Source organism: Grammomys surdaster, unplaced genomic scaffold (genome assembly GCF_004785775.1).
Source record: "Grammomys surdaster isolate TR1022 unplaced genomic scaffold, NIH_TR_1.0 213, whole genome shotgun sequence".
Lineage (NCBI taxonomy): Eukaryota > Metazoa > Chordata > Mammalia > Rodentia > Muridae > Grammomys > Grammomys surdaster.
The window spans coordinates 9,694,959-9,706,309 of record NW_021604658.1 but is presented as its reverse complement, the minus strand read 5'-3'; the positions used below and the strand labels follow the sequence as shown (position 1 = coordinate 9,706,309).

The following is an 11,351-nucleotide window of genomic DNA, read 5'->3' as shown; positions in this document are numbered from 1 at the left end:
AGAGAGAGAGAGAGAGAGAGAGAGAGAGAGAGAGAGAGAGAGAGAGAGAGAGAGAGAGAGATGTGTTAACAGTTTCCTCAGAAAGTGAAACATTGTACCCCACAGGAAAGCTACTTAAGCAGAAAGGTAAACAGTTCAAGAGATTTTCAGGAAGTGTCTGAAACTGACCAGATTCGCTAGGCCTCTCCCTGTCAGAGTAAGCAACAAAAGCTGAGTGTCCCTCTTAGAAGAAGAGGCAACCTGAAAAGAAGACTCTCAGACAAGCAGAGATGCTAAGAAGACTCTCAGACCAGACTACCTTCACGAAAGAAGCAGAAGTGAGCTGAGTGTCCTGGAAGAGGTTTGAACCAACAAAAAGACACTCTCCAACTTGCTGAGCTGCCTGCAGGTTGTGCAGTGGGCTCCAGGTTGCCAGCTTTCTGAGTTGTCATCCATGCCGGGGTCGGCTTTGGTGATGCAGCTGTTTTTGAGTCATATGTACTCCTGCACATCCACTCAAATAAATCTCATTGATTCACCAAGTTGTACTTTAGTGGTAACTGTACTTTGGTATGTTGTAGGATACTTATCTGGGTTGAGTAGATGTGTGTGTTGTATCTCATCATCTTCTCGAGAAAAGTTTTGTCACACACACACACTCTTAGGTGTAGGTATACAAGGATCGGGCAATACTCAAAGGCCTACCTTCTTTAGTACACACACGCACACACACACACACACACACACACACCATTCACACACATGGAGACCAGAAGACAGCACCAAGAACTTCCTTCTAATGTTTTGGATAGCCTCTCACCAAGCTAGCAGCTTACTGTTTCAGCTGAGTTTGCTTCCAGAATCCACCTATCCCCACAGTGCTAGGGTTGCAGCCACATGCAAATACACCTGGCTTTTTACATGGGTGAGGAGTCGGCCGCAGGTCCTAATGCACTACAATAGGTGACTTTTACAGCTTCAGCTATTTCCCTAGGTCCTGTTCAATTTACAGGTGATGGCACACTGTATCTATTCCATTTTCTTCGTAGAAAATGCAGCCAGGGTGACATGGATACTTGTGCTTTGTGCCACTTGTCTTCCTTTGGTTCCTTTTCCATGTTCTGTGGCTTAGAAGCTGCTTTATATACACTGAATCAACAAGCTCCCTTGGTGTCCTTCCAAATGGGATCTGCCCGAAGAGGAAAGGCAGGGAGATTCACTCCCCAGTTCCATATCTCTATGGGCTGCATTGATGTGTCAATTTTGCTTTACAATAACCACTACACTTATGCAATTTAAAGAAGGAAAGGTTAATTTGGGCTCATGGTCATGAGAAATTTTCAGCCCACCATCATGGGGAAAGCATGGCACAACTCAACTCATGGTAAGACAAAAACTATGTCTCAAGGGCTGCTCATATGCTGGATCAGGGAACAAGGGTCATGCAGGAAACAAGGGCTGGGCAACACTCAAAAGGGCTAACATTGTGACCTACTTCCTGCTATCAGTTAGACTCTAACTCCCAAACTTTCCAGTTTGCCAAGATATAACCAACAGCTGGTAACAAGATTTCAGAACATTTAAAATTCAAACCAGAACAACTGTTTGCTTCCCTCACTAAAGTTTAGGTGTTCCTCTCTATAGTGTGATCCTGATATCTCTCTCTCTCTCTCTCTCTCTCTCTCTCTCTCTCTCTCTCTCTCTCCATCCCTCCTCCCCCTGTGTGGTGTGTGGTTTTGGTAAGCCCACCCCTTCTCTTCATTTTGGGACCATGATTCGAAAAGATCCTTTTGCATGTTTCATGTCTGTGGTGACTCAACCCATAGACATCTAAGTAATAAGCAGTTCAAAGGAAATTAGGAACAGCAGAAGGTAGGTACCTTGGGCCTGACCCTGACCACTGTGTTCACAATCTCCACTTGAAACTAGCTTCTTTGAGATGTCTGGAATGACTCATAAGCTGAAGGTGATCTGTCTCTTTCTTTTGCCTGTTATATCCCAGTCAGGGTTTCTGCTGACTCAAAAGGCCAGATAAGACCAGATTAAAAGCAGACAAATGCAGGTTTATTTGGCAGTCACCCCTGGGCAGCTTCACCAGTGCCTAAGAAACAGACCATGACATTAGTAGAGGGTGATGACATGTCATTCAGGAGCTGAGACTGTGCCTAAGTATGGCCAAAAGCTAAGGCCTTGGGCAGGCACTTGAGTGGGCTCGCCATGTCCAAAAAATGGGTAGCATAGGCTGCAAAAACACAGAATGGGGTTTTAGCACCATTCCATTGCTCAGAGGTTTTTTCAGTGCAGGTGGGGTTGGGGCCTGGGAGTGTGTGGGGGGCAGACAGGGTCTCTGAGGAGTGAGCAGAGGTTCCAGCCGAACACTGAGGTCAGCTGTTCCCCTACCCATGTCTAATCCTGAGATACCACTTCTATCAGGGCCTGCCCACATCCTTCAAAGTGGATCTGATGTCTTGAATGATCTGCCAGTCACTTTTTAAAAAGATGAGTTGATTAGGTAACTTTATCTAGAATGAATCTATTAGGTCAAAACATGTTTAAGGGGATCGTATTAAAAATCATTCATTAATTTTTTTCTTTGCCAATTTCATGTATATGCATAATGTATTCTGATCATTCTCATCCTTTTCAGTGTCCCTTGCTGTCCTCAGTATCCCTTACTCCTTACAGGCCTCTGTCTCAATCCCATGTTTTTAGGCTTGCCCTGTGATTCACTGAGCTAAGTTGGAGCCATTTGTGTGACCCTGGGCTTTGAACTAGCCATTGGAACCTGGTATTTCATACCCGTAGACAACCAGTAGTTACTTTGGTTTCATATTTTAAAATTGTACATATCAGGTATGACGAGGCAAACTGAAAAGTACTACCTTTCAAGAAAGGAAAACTATTTATTCAGTCTAAGCCTCTCCCAACTGAGCTATTTTGACTTAAGAAAATTATTTCTTAAGAAATATCATTGAATAAGCACCTCAAAAGGTGAAAAATTACTATATAATAAAAAAATTCAAAGATTAATAGGTTAAATGCTTGTTACACAAATAAAGGGACCTGAATTCAGCTCCCAGAACTATACACACACACACACACACAAACACATGGACACACACACAGACATACATACATGGACACACATACAGACACACACATGAACACTCATGAACACACATGAACACACACATACACATGAACACAAACACATGGACACACACACACGGATACACACAGACACACACACATGAACACTCATGGACACACATGAACACACACACACACATGAACACAAACACATGGACACACACACACAGACACACACAGACACACACAGACACACACACGAACACTCATGAACACACACACATCCACTCACACACTAGAATGTTCGTGCACCATGCATACTTGTAATCTCAATGCAGGGAGATAGCTGCAGTTGAATCTGTAAGGCATGCTGGCCACCTAACCAACTTGGCCAGCTCCTGACCAGTCAGAGAGTCTGTCTTGTAAAACAAGAAAAGCATCTCCTGGTAAATATTACCTGAGATTGCCCTCTGGCCTAAACAAACACATGCACACATGCATGCCTATACATGCCTGTGTGTGCATAAACATAAACGTGCACACACATGTATTAACACACATAAGTAAGAATTCTCTATTATATCCAAGGTATAGAACATTTTCATTTCCATCTAATCATTATTATTCTTGGTTATTCTCACCTCGAGGTTGCTTTCAGCTCTTGTCTATACTAATAAAAACCCTTATCCCATCTCTCCAAGCTCCGTGTCAGGTCAGAAATGTTGAAATAAACACAAAAAGACAAGTCGGGGCCTTGGTAGAGCTGCTTCATGGTTTTGTGTGAAAAGACACATTTAAATGCCAGAAAGAAGAATGTTCACCGATAAAAATGTGACAAAAAAACATACTTACTGGGGTGCATTTAACCTACTGACATCGGGCTTCAAAGCATGGCTCCTTCCTCCCCCAGTTCTACAGAACATCCAATCTAACAGGGTGATTTTCAAACCTTTTGAATTGGACATTTCTTCAAGGCAAAACTCTAAAATCAGAGCAGTGTGTTGAATCCTTACTTCCAAACATGTCATTAAGCGCCAGCTTTCTAAACATTGAGACATGATTTAGCTCTTGTCTGTCAAGTTCAGGTGCTTCATCTCCTGCCACAGTCTACATTTTTATTTTCTTCCTTACGTGAATGTAAAGGGCACCGCCAGCTGGCTCAGAGCTCATCAAACCCCTGACAACACAGATCATGCCAGATATAAATATTTTCATTGTCAAAGCAAATGTTCCCCAAAATCACAGACTCTGATGCCTTTGCAAATTGATTTGGAACAGGTACAAAGTACCGAAGTGGAAAAGATAAAGAAAAAAAAAAGACACTTCCTGGAAAATAAACAAAGGAAAGGACCAGATCAACAATATCCTAATGTAGGAGAGACCTTTACCGTGAGCCTGTTTCCCAGCCACTGACTTCTGTTTTCCAAGTACCTTTTAAGAAAATTGTCCTCTCTTATTTTCATGGTGCTTCTATCTTTTAAGATGACCCGACAAAAGGTAGAATATGAGTTAATTCTGTGTCAAGTTGTCATTTTGCCCATTCTACTCTCAATGCATACTTTACCTAAAAACCCTTTGAAGATATTCTGTGACATGTTCTTACCTTTTGAAACTAGTATTTTAATTAGCATACAAAATAATGGGTTTCATTATGACTGTTCCTCTATGTAAATCATTGTCACTTGAGCATGCTCAGCTTATTCTAGTGGACCATGTCCTTTCCTAAATATCTCCCCATATACGTGTACAACTTCTAGCTACAGCGTATGAGAAAACACCATGTTTTTCCTTCCTTCCCTAATGTCTCTCCTCATATTTCCTTCTTATACATTATATACAACAAATCTGTAGTCAACATTAGACTCTGGGGGAACACTAAAAGCATTTTGTTTTACACCAAGGAGAAGCCAAAGGTATCTATCCCTTCAGGATTGTGCTTGGAGTCTTAGCTAGAGCAATATGGCACGAGAAGTAAGTAAGTAGGAAAGGAATCAGTCAAAATATCTTTATTTATATATGACATGATTCTATACTTGAAAGACTCCCATGACTCTACCAGGAAATTCTTAGAGCCAAATAACCCCTTTTAGAAAGTCAGGATACAAAACTCAGTATCTTTTGTTGATACCCACAATGAACATGCTGAGAAAGAAATTAGGAAAACAGTCCCCAAAATTAGGAAAACAATCAGTAAATAAACTGATAAAATATTGGAATAGACCTAACCCAGGAGGCAAAAGAGTGTGACAACTGAGACACTGAGTGTAGCGTTCTGCAACTCTTCAGAAAACATCCATTTCTTTGACCAGCATTAGAACTCGGTATCTGGTCCCATCCCTGTCTTCTACCCACCCACAAGCACTGGCCTTAGGTTAAAGCTTCTGCTTTGCTGGCTACCTTCCAGGTGTTTTATGAAATCCAGGCACCAGACCTCATTCTTCACTGGGTATTTTTGCTTATTTTATTGTTTGCCCAGGATGTAATTATCCCCCTGTCATCCTCTCCAACAAGGAAAAGATAATTCAATGTCTATTTAAATGGAAACTTTTACTTCTAAATGCTGACTAGGAAACAGGTATTTGTGACCTTAAATAAGTAGTTGGTGACTGCATGGTGTGTATGTCAGCTATATTAAGTTTCTTTTAGAGTTCATAAGATAAAATTGCCAGTGGAATAATTAGAATGGTTTTATTTTTCTTTCTTTTCAATCTTTAAATCCATTAATTAATTAATTAACTAATTAATTAATTTTTGGTTTTTCAAGACAGGGTTTCTCTGTGTAGTCCTGGCTGTCCTGGAAGTCACTCTCTAGATCAGGCTGGCCTCAAACTCACAGAGGTCTGCCTGCTTCTACCTCTTGAGTGCTGGAAGTAAAGGTATGTGCACTGAGCCTAGCCTGGTTTTATTTTTCTTTAAAATCAGAGCAATCAAGTAATCTATATAGAAACTTTCTATGAAAAAATGATTCCCAAGTAATTTTTAAAAGAGCATTCAAATACTGCATAGCTAAATAGTCTGAATCTCACATGCACTGACAATCTTTCTATATAGAAAAATTATGAGTATAGGAGTGTTTGTGTGTGTGTGTGTGTGTGTGTGTGTGTGTAGGTGCACAAGTGAGTGGCATGGTAGAAAACATGTTTGAATATATTAGCAAGGGTAAAAATAAACATACAAATGGATTGGTGCAGATGGGTAAAAGACCTCAGAGGAGGAAGAGTGGCAGAGCCTAAGCAGTCCAGCTCTGGAGAAGGATCTGCCAGGAATAACAAATGTCTATAATTTCAGCCCCAGCTTTTTTGTACACAAGTGGCTTTTCATTTCTCTTCAATTCACAACAACGAAATCACCTTCAAACACAATTCTCTATGCATGTGCATTTCCCGCAACTCTAATATCTTAGCTAACAGTAAAAGCGAGTGAAATAGAAACAAGTCAGCAAGAGAAAATACCAGAGTCTAGCAATGAGTGGCCCCCAAAGGCATTATGCCCTTCACAAATTAAGGAGGTACTCTTGGCAGGAGGAGAGGGCAGGGCTGATTCTGGTATAAGACTCACAAAGCACAGCTCAGCATTTCTGGACAGAAGGGAGGATTCTTAGCCAGAGAGATGCCCCTAGGAAGATTAATTATTGATTTTCTTATAAATCATCAAAGGGGATTGTTGTTTGTTTTCCCTCCCAGGAAGATAAATGTCTGATTTTACTTTTGTTAAAATAAATTCCTTCTGCTTTAGTGCAGTTAAATGAAGACCAAGAGGAGAGTCTCAGATAAGGGGTTTTCCAGCATGGTAGGCATGTCAACTATGTTCAACTGACCTTCATGGATTCAAGGGATAGGATCTCAAGCAACTTCCTGGGATCCTGAAGGGCTCTAATAGGCCCAAGCATGGCAACCATGGCTCTGGAAGCCTTTTCCCGTCTCCCCTACTCCCTCTGCTTTGGTAAACCTTTAGATTATATTTCCAAAGCTAGCCACCAAGGTCTATTTCCTTATTTGGTTGTTTCCTCCCACCTGAGGCTAATCACCAAGGTTCAGCTATGAAATGATTGAAGTCCAGCGATCAAAAGCCCCCTTTGGCCACTTTAATTAACAAGTCCAATCAAAATTAAACTCCTTATCCTAGTATGGGGTTTCTCTTTTCTCTTTAAAAACTGCCATTTGTCTGTGGGTCAAATCTGTCTCTTCTCTATACAGAGGCAGTCCTTTGTCTCTCCCTCTATCCTCTTGTTCCTTTTCCATTCTCCCTTATCGCCTATCTCCCTTATTCCTCTGCCCTTTGACCCTCTGGGGCAAATAAATCACCTTTGTGCAGAAAACATGGTCTTAGGGTGTCTTATGCTAATTCTGATCTCTTCAGGTCCTAGAGTTGTAAGCTGTATTTATGAAGGAAAATTTACAAATTTTATGAAGAAAGAATAACATTATTTTGACATAACCATATTTTTCTAGAGTTTTGAGGCCTGTGATTATTGCTGTGTCACATATCACAGAGCCTAAGACCCAGAAGCCCAACTTTGACAATGAATATCATCCATCATCACGGAAACAACATGGCAGCTTACCTTCCTGCCCCCAGTGTTGATGCGAAGAGGTGTCAGAAAGGGGTCGAAGATCATGTGACTCGTCTCTATGTTGACAGGGGACTGACGCTTCCCCACAGAGCAAAGATTCCAAGCTGAGTTCACCAATCCCCAGAAAGAAGGAACTAGGAACAAAATAAAATTGTAGAATTAGGCTTGGTCGAAGGGTGGGGAAACAATGTCTTAAAAGACAATCTAACCTACAAGGTGTTAAAACAAAGAATGCAGACATTCTAACAAGGTAGGAAGACCTCAAGGTGTTCCATGGTATTTTCCCAGGCCCCAATCTTGGCCAATTTCTCCAATATTGTAGTCATGATCTCTGAAGGTCAGATTTTCTCACTTCATGCACAATCATCCTGTAGCCTCTTTTTTCGGGGTTCATGCTTTGGTATGAGTAGTATCTTTTAAGTTATATTCTCTTTTCCACATGTTCAAAGTACACCAAGTATTTAACAACTCCAGAGTGGACACTCTATTCCTCTCCCCAGCAGGAATGATGTGAGAATCAACAGTATCCAGCAGTCTTGAAGGTATATGCAGCTTATCAAAGTAAGTGTCATTTGACACATTCAAGGTGTTTTTCTGTGGGTTGTCAAGACCAAACTGAGGGAATAGTTTATTTTTATGATCCCCTTCCAATCAACACTAGACAGGAGCTTGGCAACTTGACTCTATCTCTGTTTTGTTCAGCATTGTGTGATTAACCTAATGTTCCAACAACTGAAGAACGTGATCATTTGAGAGACAGGAAAAAAAAATCAGATCGAATATAGAATGCAAAGATGCAAAGGAAACCTGTCAGCTCGCTTTCAGCAGTAAAACACCTATTAGTATAATTTTTACAAGATTTTCGGTCTTATTTCCTTGTATTTAACAGTTAGTGAAGTAATAGGAGGACTTAACACTTAAGAGTTTATGTTTACAAGGAAACGATACCTTTTGCATTTACTGGCACATTGGTATTTTCACTAAAGTATAGAAGTCAGGTGTCTCCCCCTGTGATTATTTGGCCATTCACCCACTAATCTACCCACAGTACATGTAGTAAGCTCCTACCATTGTCTTCTGCCCTAGATTAGGTTGGCTATCATGGAAAGAATAAAAGGATTGGGGGCTGCTGTGATACTATAGAAGAAGGGCATCCAGCTCTGCCTTGGAGGAGTGGAGCCAGAGAGTGATTGTTGATGAACACTACAATCATGTCGGAATTCTCTTACAGGCACCTACCATCTCAGAAACTCTAGTTGAATACAGCTGTTAACTTATAGCAGCCATTGTGCCTGCCTAGATCATAATGGCTAAAAGCCAAAGCTGGAGAGGAATCTGGGAAGCACTAGCCAAACAGCTGTATCTCTCTGAACAGTTGTGATCAATGGGGTGTTTGGGCCCATTCAAACCCCAAATTCTATGGCCTTATTATTAGTTCTAGTCAATAGTGGGCAGAAGCAGATTTCCAGGCAAATACTTCAACACCAACATGTGATAAGATTCATATCTAATTCAGCTTAATTCATTCCAAGGAGCCTCCAGACAATCTGTTCCCTTTAAGAAGTTTGAATTGGCTTCCTCAACATGAGGAATTTTCAATATGGTAGCAATGGCCAGAAGGAGAAAGAGACAAAAGTGAAGAGGAACATGAGAAAGAGGAGAAGCAAGAAAACTTACTCATGGATTTCTGCTTCCTTGCTACTCCCATTTCTTATTGTATAAAGTATGTTATTACTGAAAAACTGCTTAACGTGTTTACAAGATATTACATTCTAGCGAAACAATAATATTTAGTGGAGTTCTTGCATTAAAAATGTACTTTTCATCCTCAGTGTTCTTCGAGACTTAGCTGTGGGGATTGTAGATATTGGGGCTGGGTACATCACTATGAATTGTTTTTTGCACTTTGAACAGTTGTGTCAGCTGTGGCTTTTTGACATGGTCTCCATCTGTTGTGAAGAGAAGCTTCTTTGGTGATATGAAAGCTATACTCCTCTGTGGGCAGAAGGCTAAGTGTTTAGAATAAAGTTAGGAATTGCCATGGTTTAGTAAAAGGGCAATTGTGGGTTGTTCTCTAGGATCTATGATCTCACTAGCCACAGATAGTTGGCTAGCTTTCCACTACTAGGATTGGTTTCCCTCCTGTTGCATGGGGCCTCATGTCCAATTAGACAGCTGTTGTTCACTGCCAAGTTATGAGTACCACTTTTGCACCTGTGGAAAAGTCTTGCCTGCTGGTAATTGTAGTTCATAGGTGTCACATTGGGATAGGGGATAGTAATTGCTTCTCTCCCTTGATAGCTTACATAGCACCTTCTGTTATGATGAGAGATAATCTTCAGAGAAGGGGCTTCTGGATTTCCTCTAACTCAAAGTTGCTGGTCATGTGTTCAAGTGCATGATGTCTTCCATATCAGAGACTTACTCTTAACTTCTGGGATGCTGCTAAGCACAATAGCAATAACTTATATTATTTTCAGAGTCTCTTGGGATCCCCTGGTCAACAACTTGAAAGGAGGTTTCTCATGGCTAGTCATCTGTTTCTGCAAGATTGTCTATGGCTTTGAGAGCAAGCATTATTCCCCAAATGTTACAACTTCATTGAAACTATACACACACACACACACACACACACACACACACACACACACTCTCACATACTCACACACAGAGAGATATGTAATGGATACATGTGTGTATACACACATTTATATGTATTACATATATTTTTAAATAAACATAAAACAATCTGATTCTCTGTGACATTTTAAACATTCTAGTGCTATTTATCTTTCTCCCTTCTTGATCAAAGGCTTCCTTTTCCATATATATATTTTTTTTTCTTCTTTATATCACCCATATTCTGCTACTACCTTTTCTAGAACTCCCTATCATGGTTTCATTTTACCTTCCTGGTTTCTGTGGTTACTCTAGTTAATATACTCTTTGATAATCAAGACATACATCTATAGGATGTGTGTGTGTGTGTGTATATTTTCTTCTTCGTAAGGCAGCTGCATGATAAACATAGTTACAGCTGGTGCACATTGCATTTCATCTACTCCCATGAAAATCATTAACAAAAATAATTCCAACCTCATAAACGGTCTGTAAAGCTGCCTTTGTATGACACCATTGGTGAGCAGATGCTGCCGTGCCTTGCTAATAAACTCCATACCCAAAAAGTCCCCCCACAAAAACACAAACAGCAAAAACTTTATGGGAACATCTGCCTTTGCTTTTACTGGGTAAGGGATTCTTTATGACAGTTTCAAGCCTTTATAGTCCCTCTTCACCACTAAGGCCCCTGCCTCTCATTCTAACCACCTGCTTAGGAGTCAGGGAATAATCAAGAAACAATGTCCTTTGCTTATTGTGCCCCTCATTGACTCAACACCTTAAAGGGTAATAACTTTACTCATGACCAAATGGCTAGTTTTGAAATCAGCAACATATATATATTTTCCATATATATGTATATGTATACATATACATATATGTATATTCTTTATATCACCCATATCCTGCTATTACCTTTTCTAGAACTCCCCATGTGTGTGTGTGTGTATATATATATATGTATATATATATGTATATATACATATATACATACATATATACATATATACACATATACATATACATATATACATATATACATATATAAAGATATACATAAATAAAAATATACACATATACATATATACAT

At 40.2% G+C, this 11,351-nt stretch overlaps 1 protein-coding gene across 3 annotated transcripts in view; it reads right to left on the bottom strand.

Moving 5' to 3' along the window:
• Ca10 (carbonic anhydrase 10) overlaps positions 1–11,351 on the bottom strand; it is a 497,493-nt gene that overhangs the window by 283,512 nt on the left and 202,630 nt on the right. For all 3 annotated transcript variants that reach the window (XM_028772369.1, XM_028772370.1, XM_028772368.1), the window contains one exon: positions 7,634–7,776. In XM_028772369.1, coding sequence (XP_028628202.1) covers positions 7,634–7,776 — 143 coding nt within the window. The remainder of the gene's footprint in view (positions 1–7,633; positions 7,777–11,351) is intronic.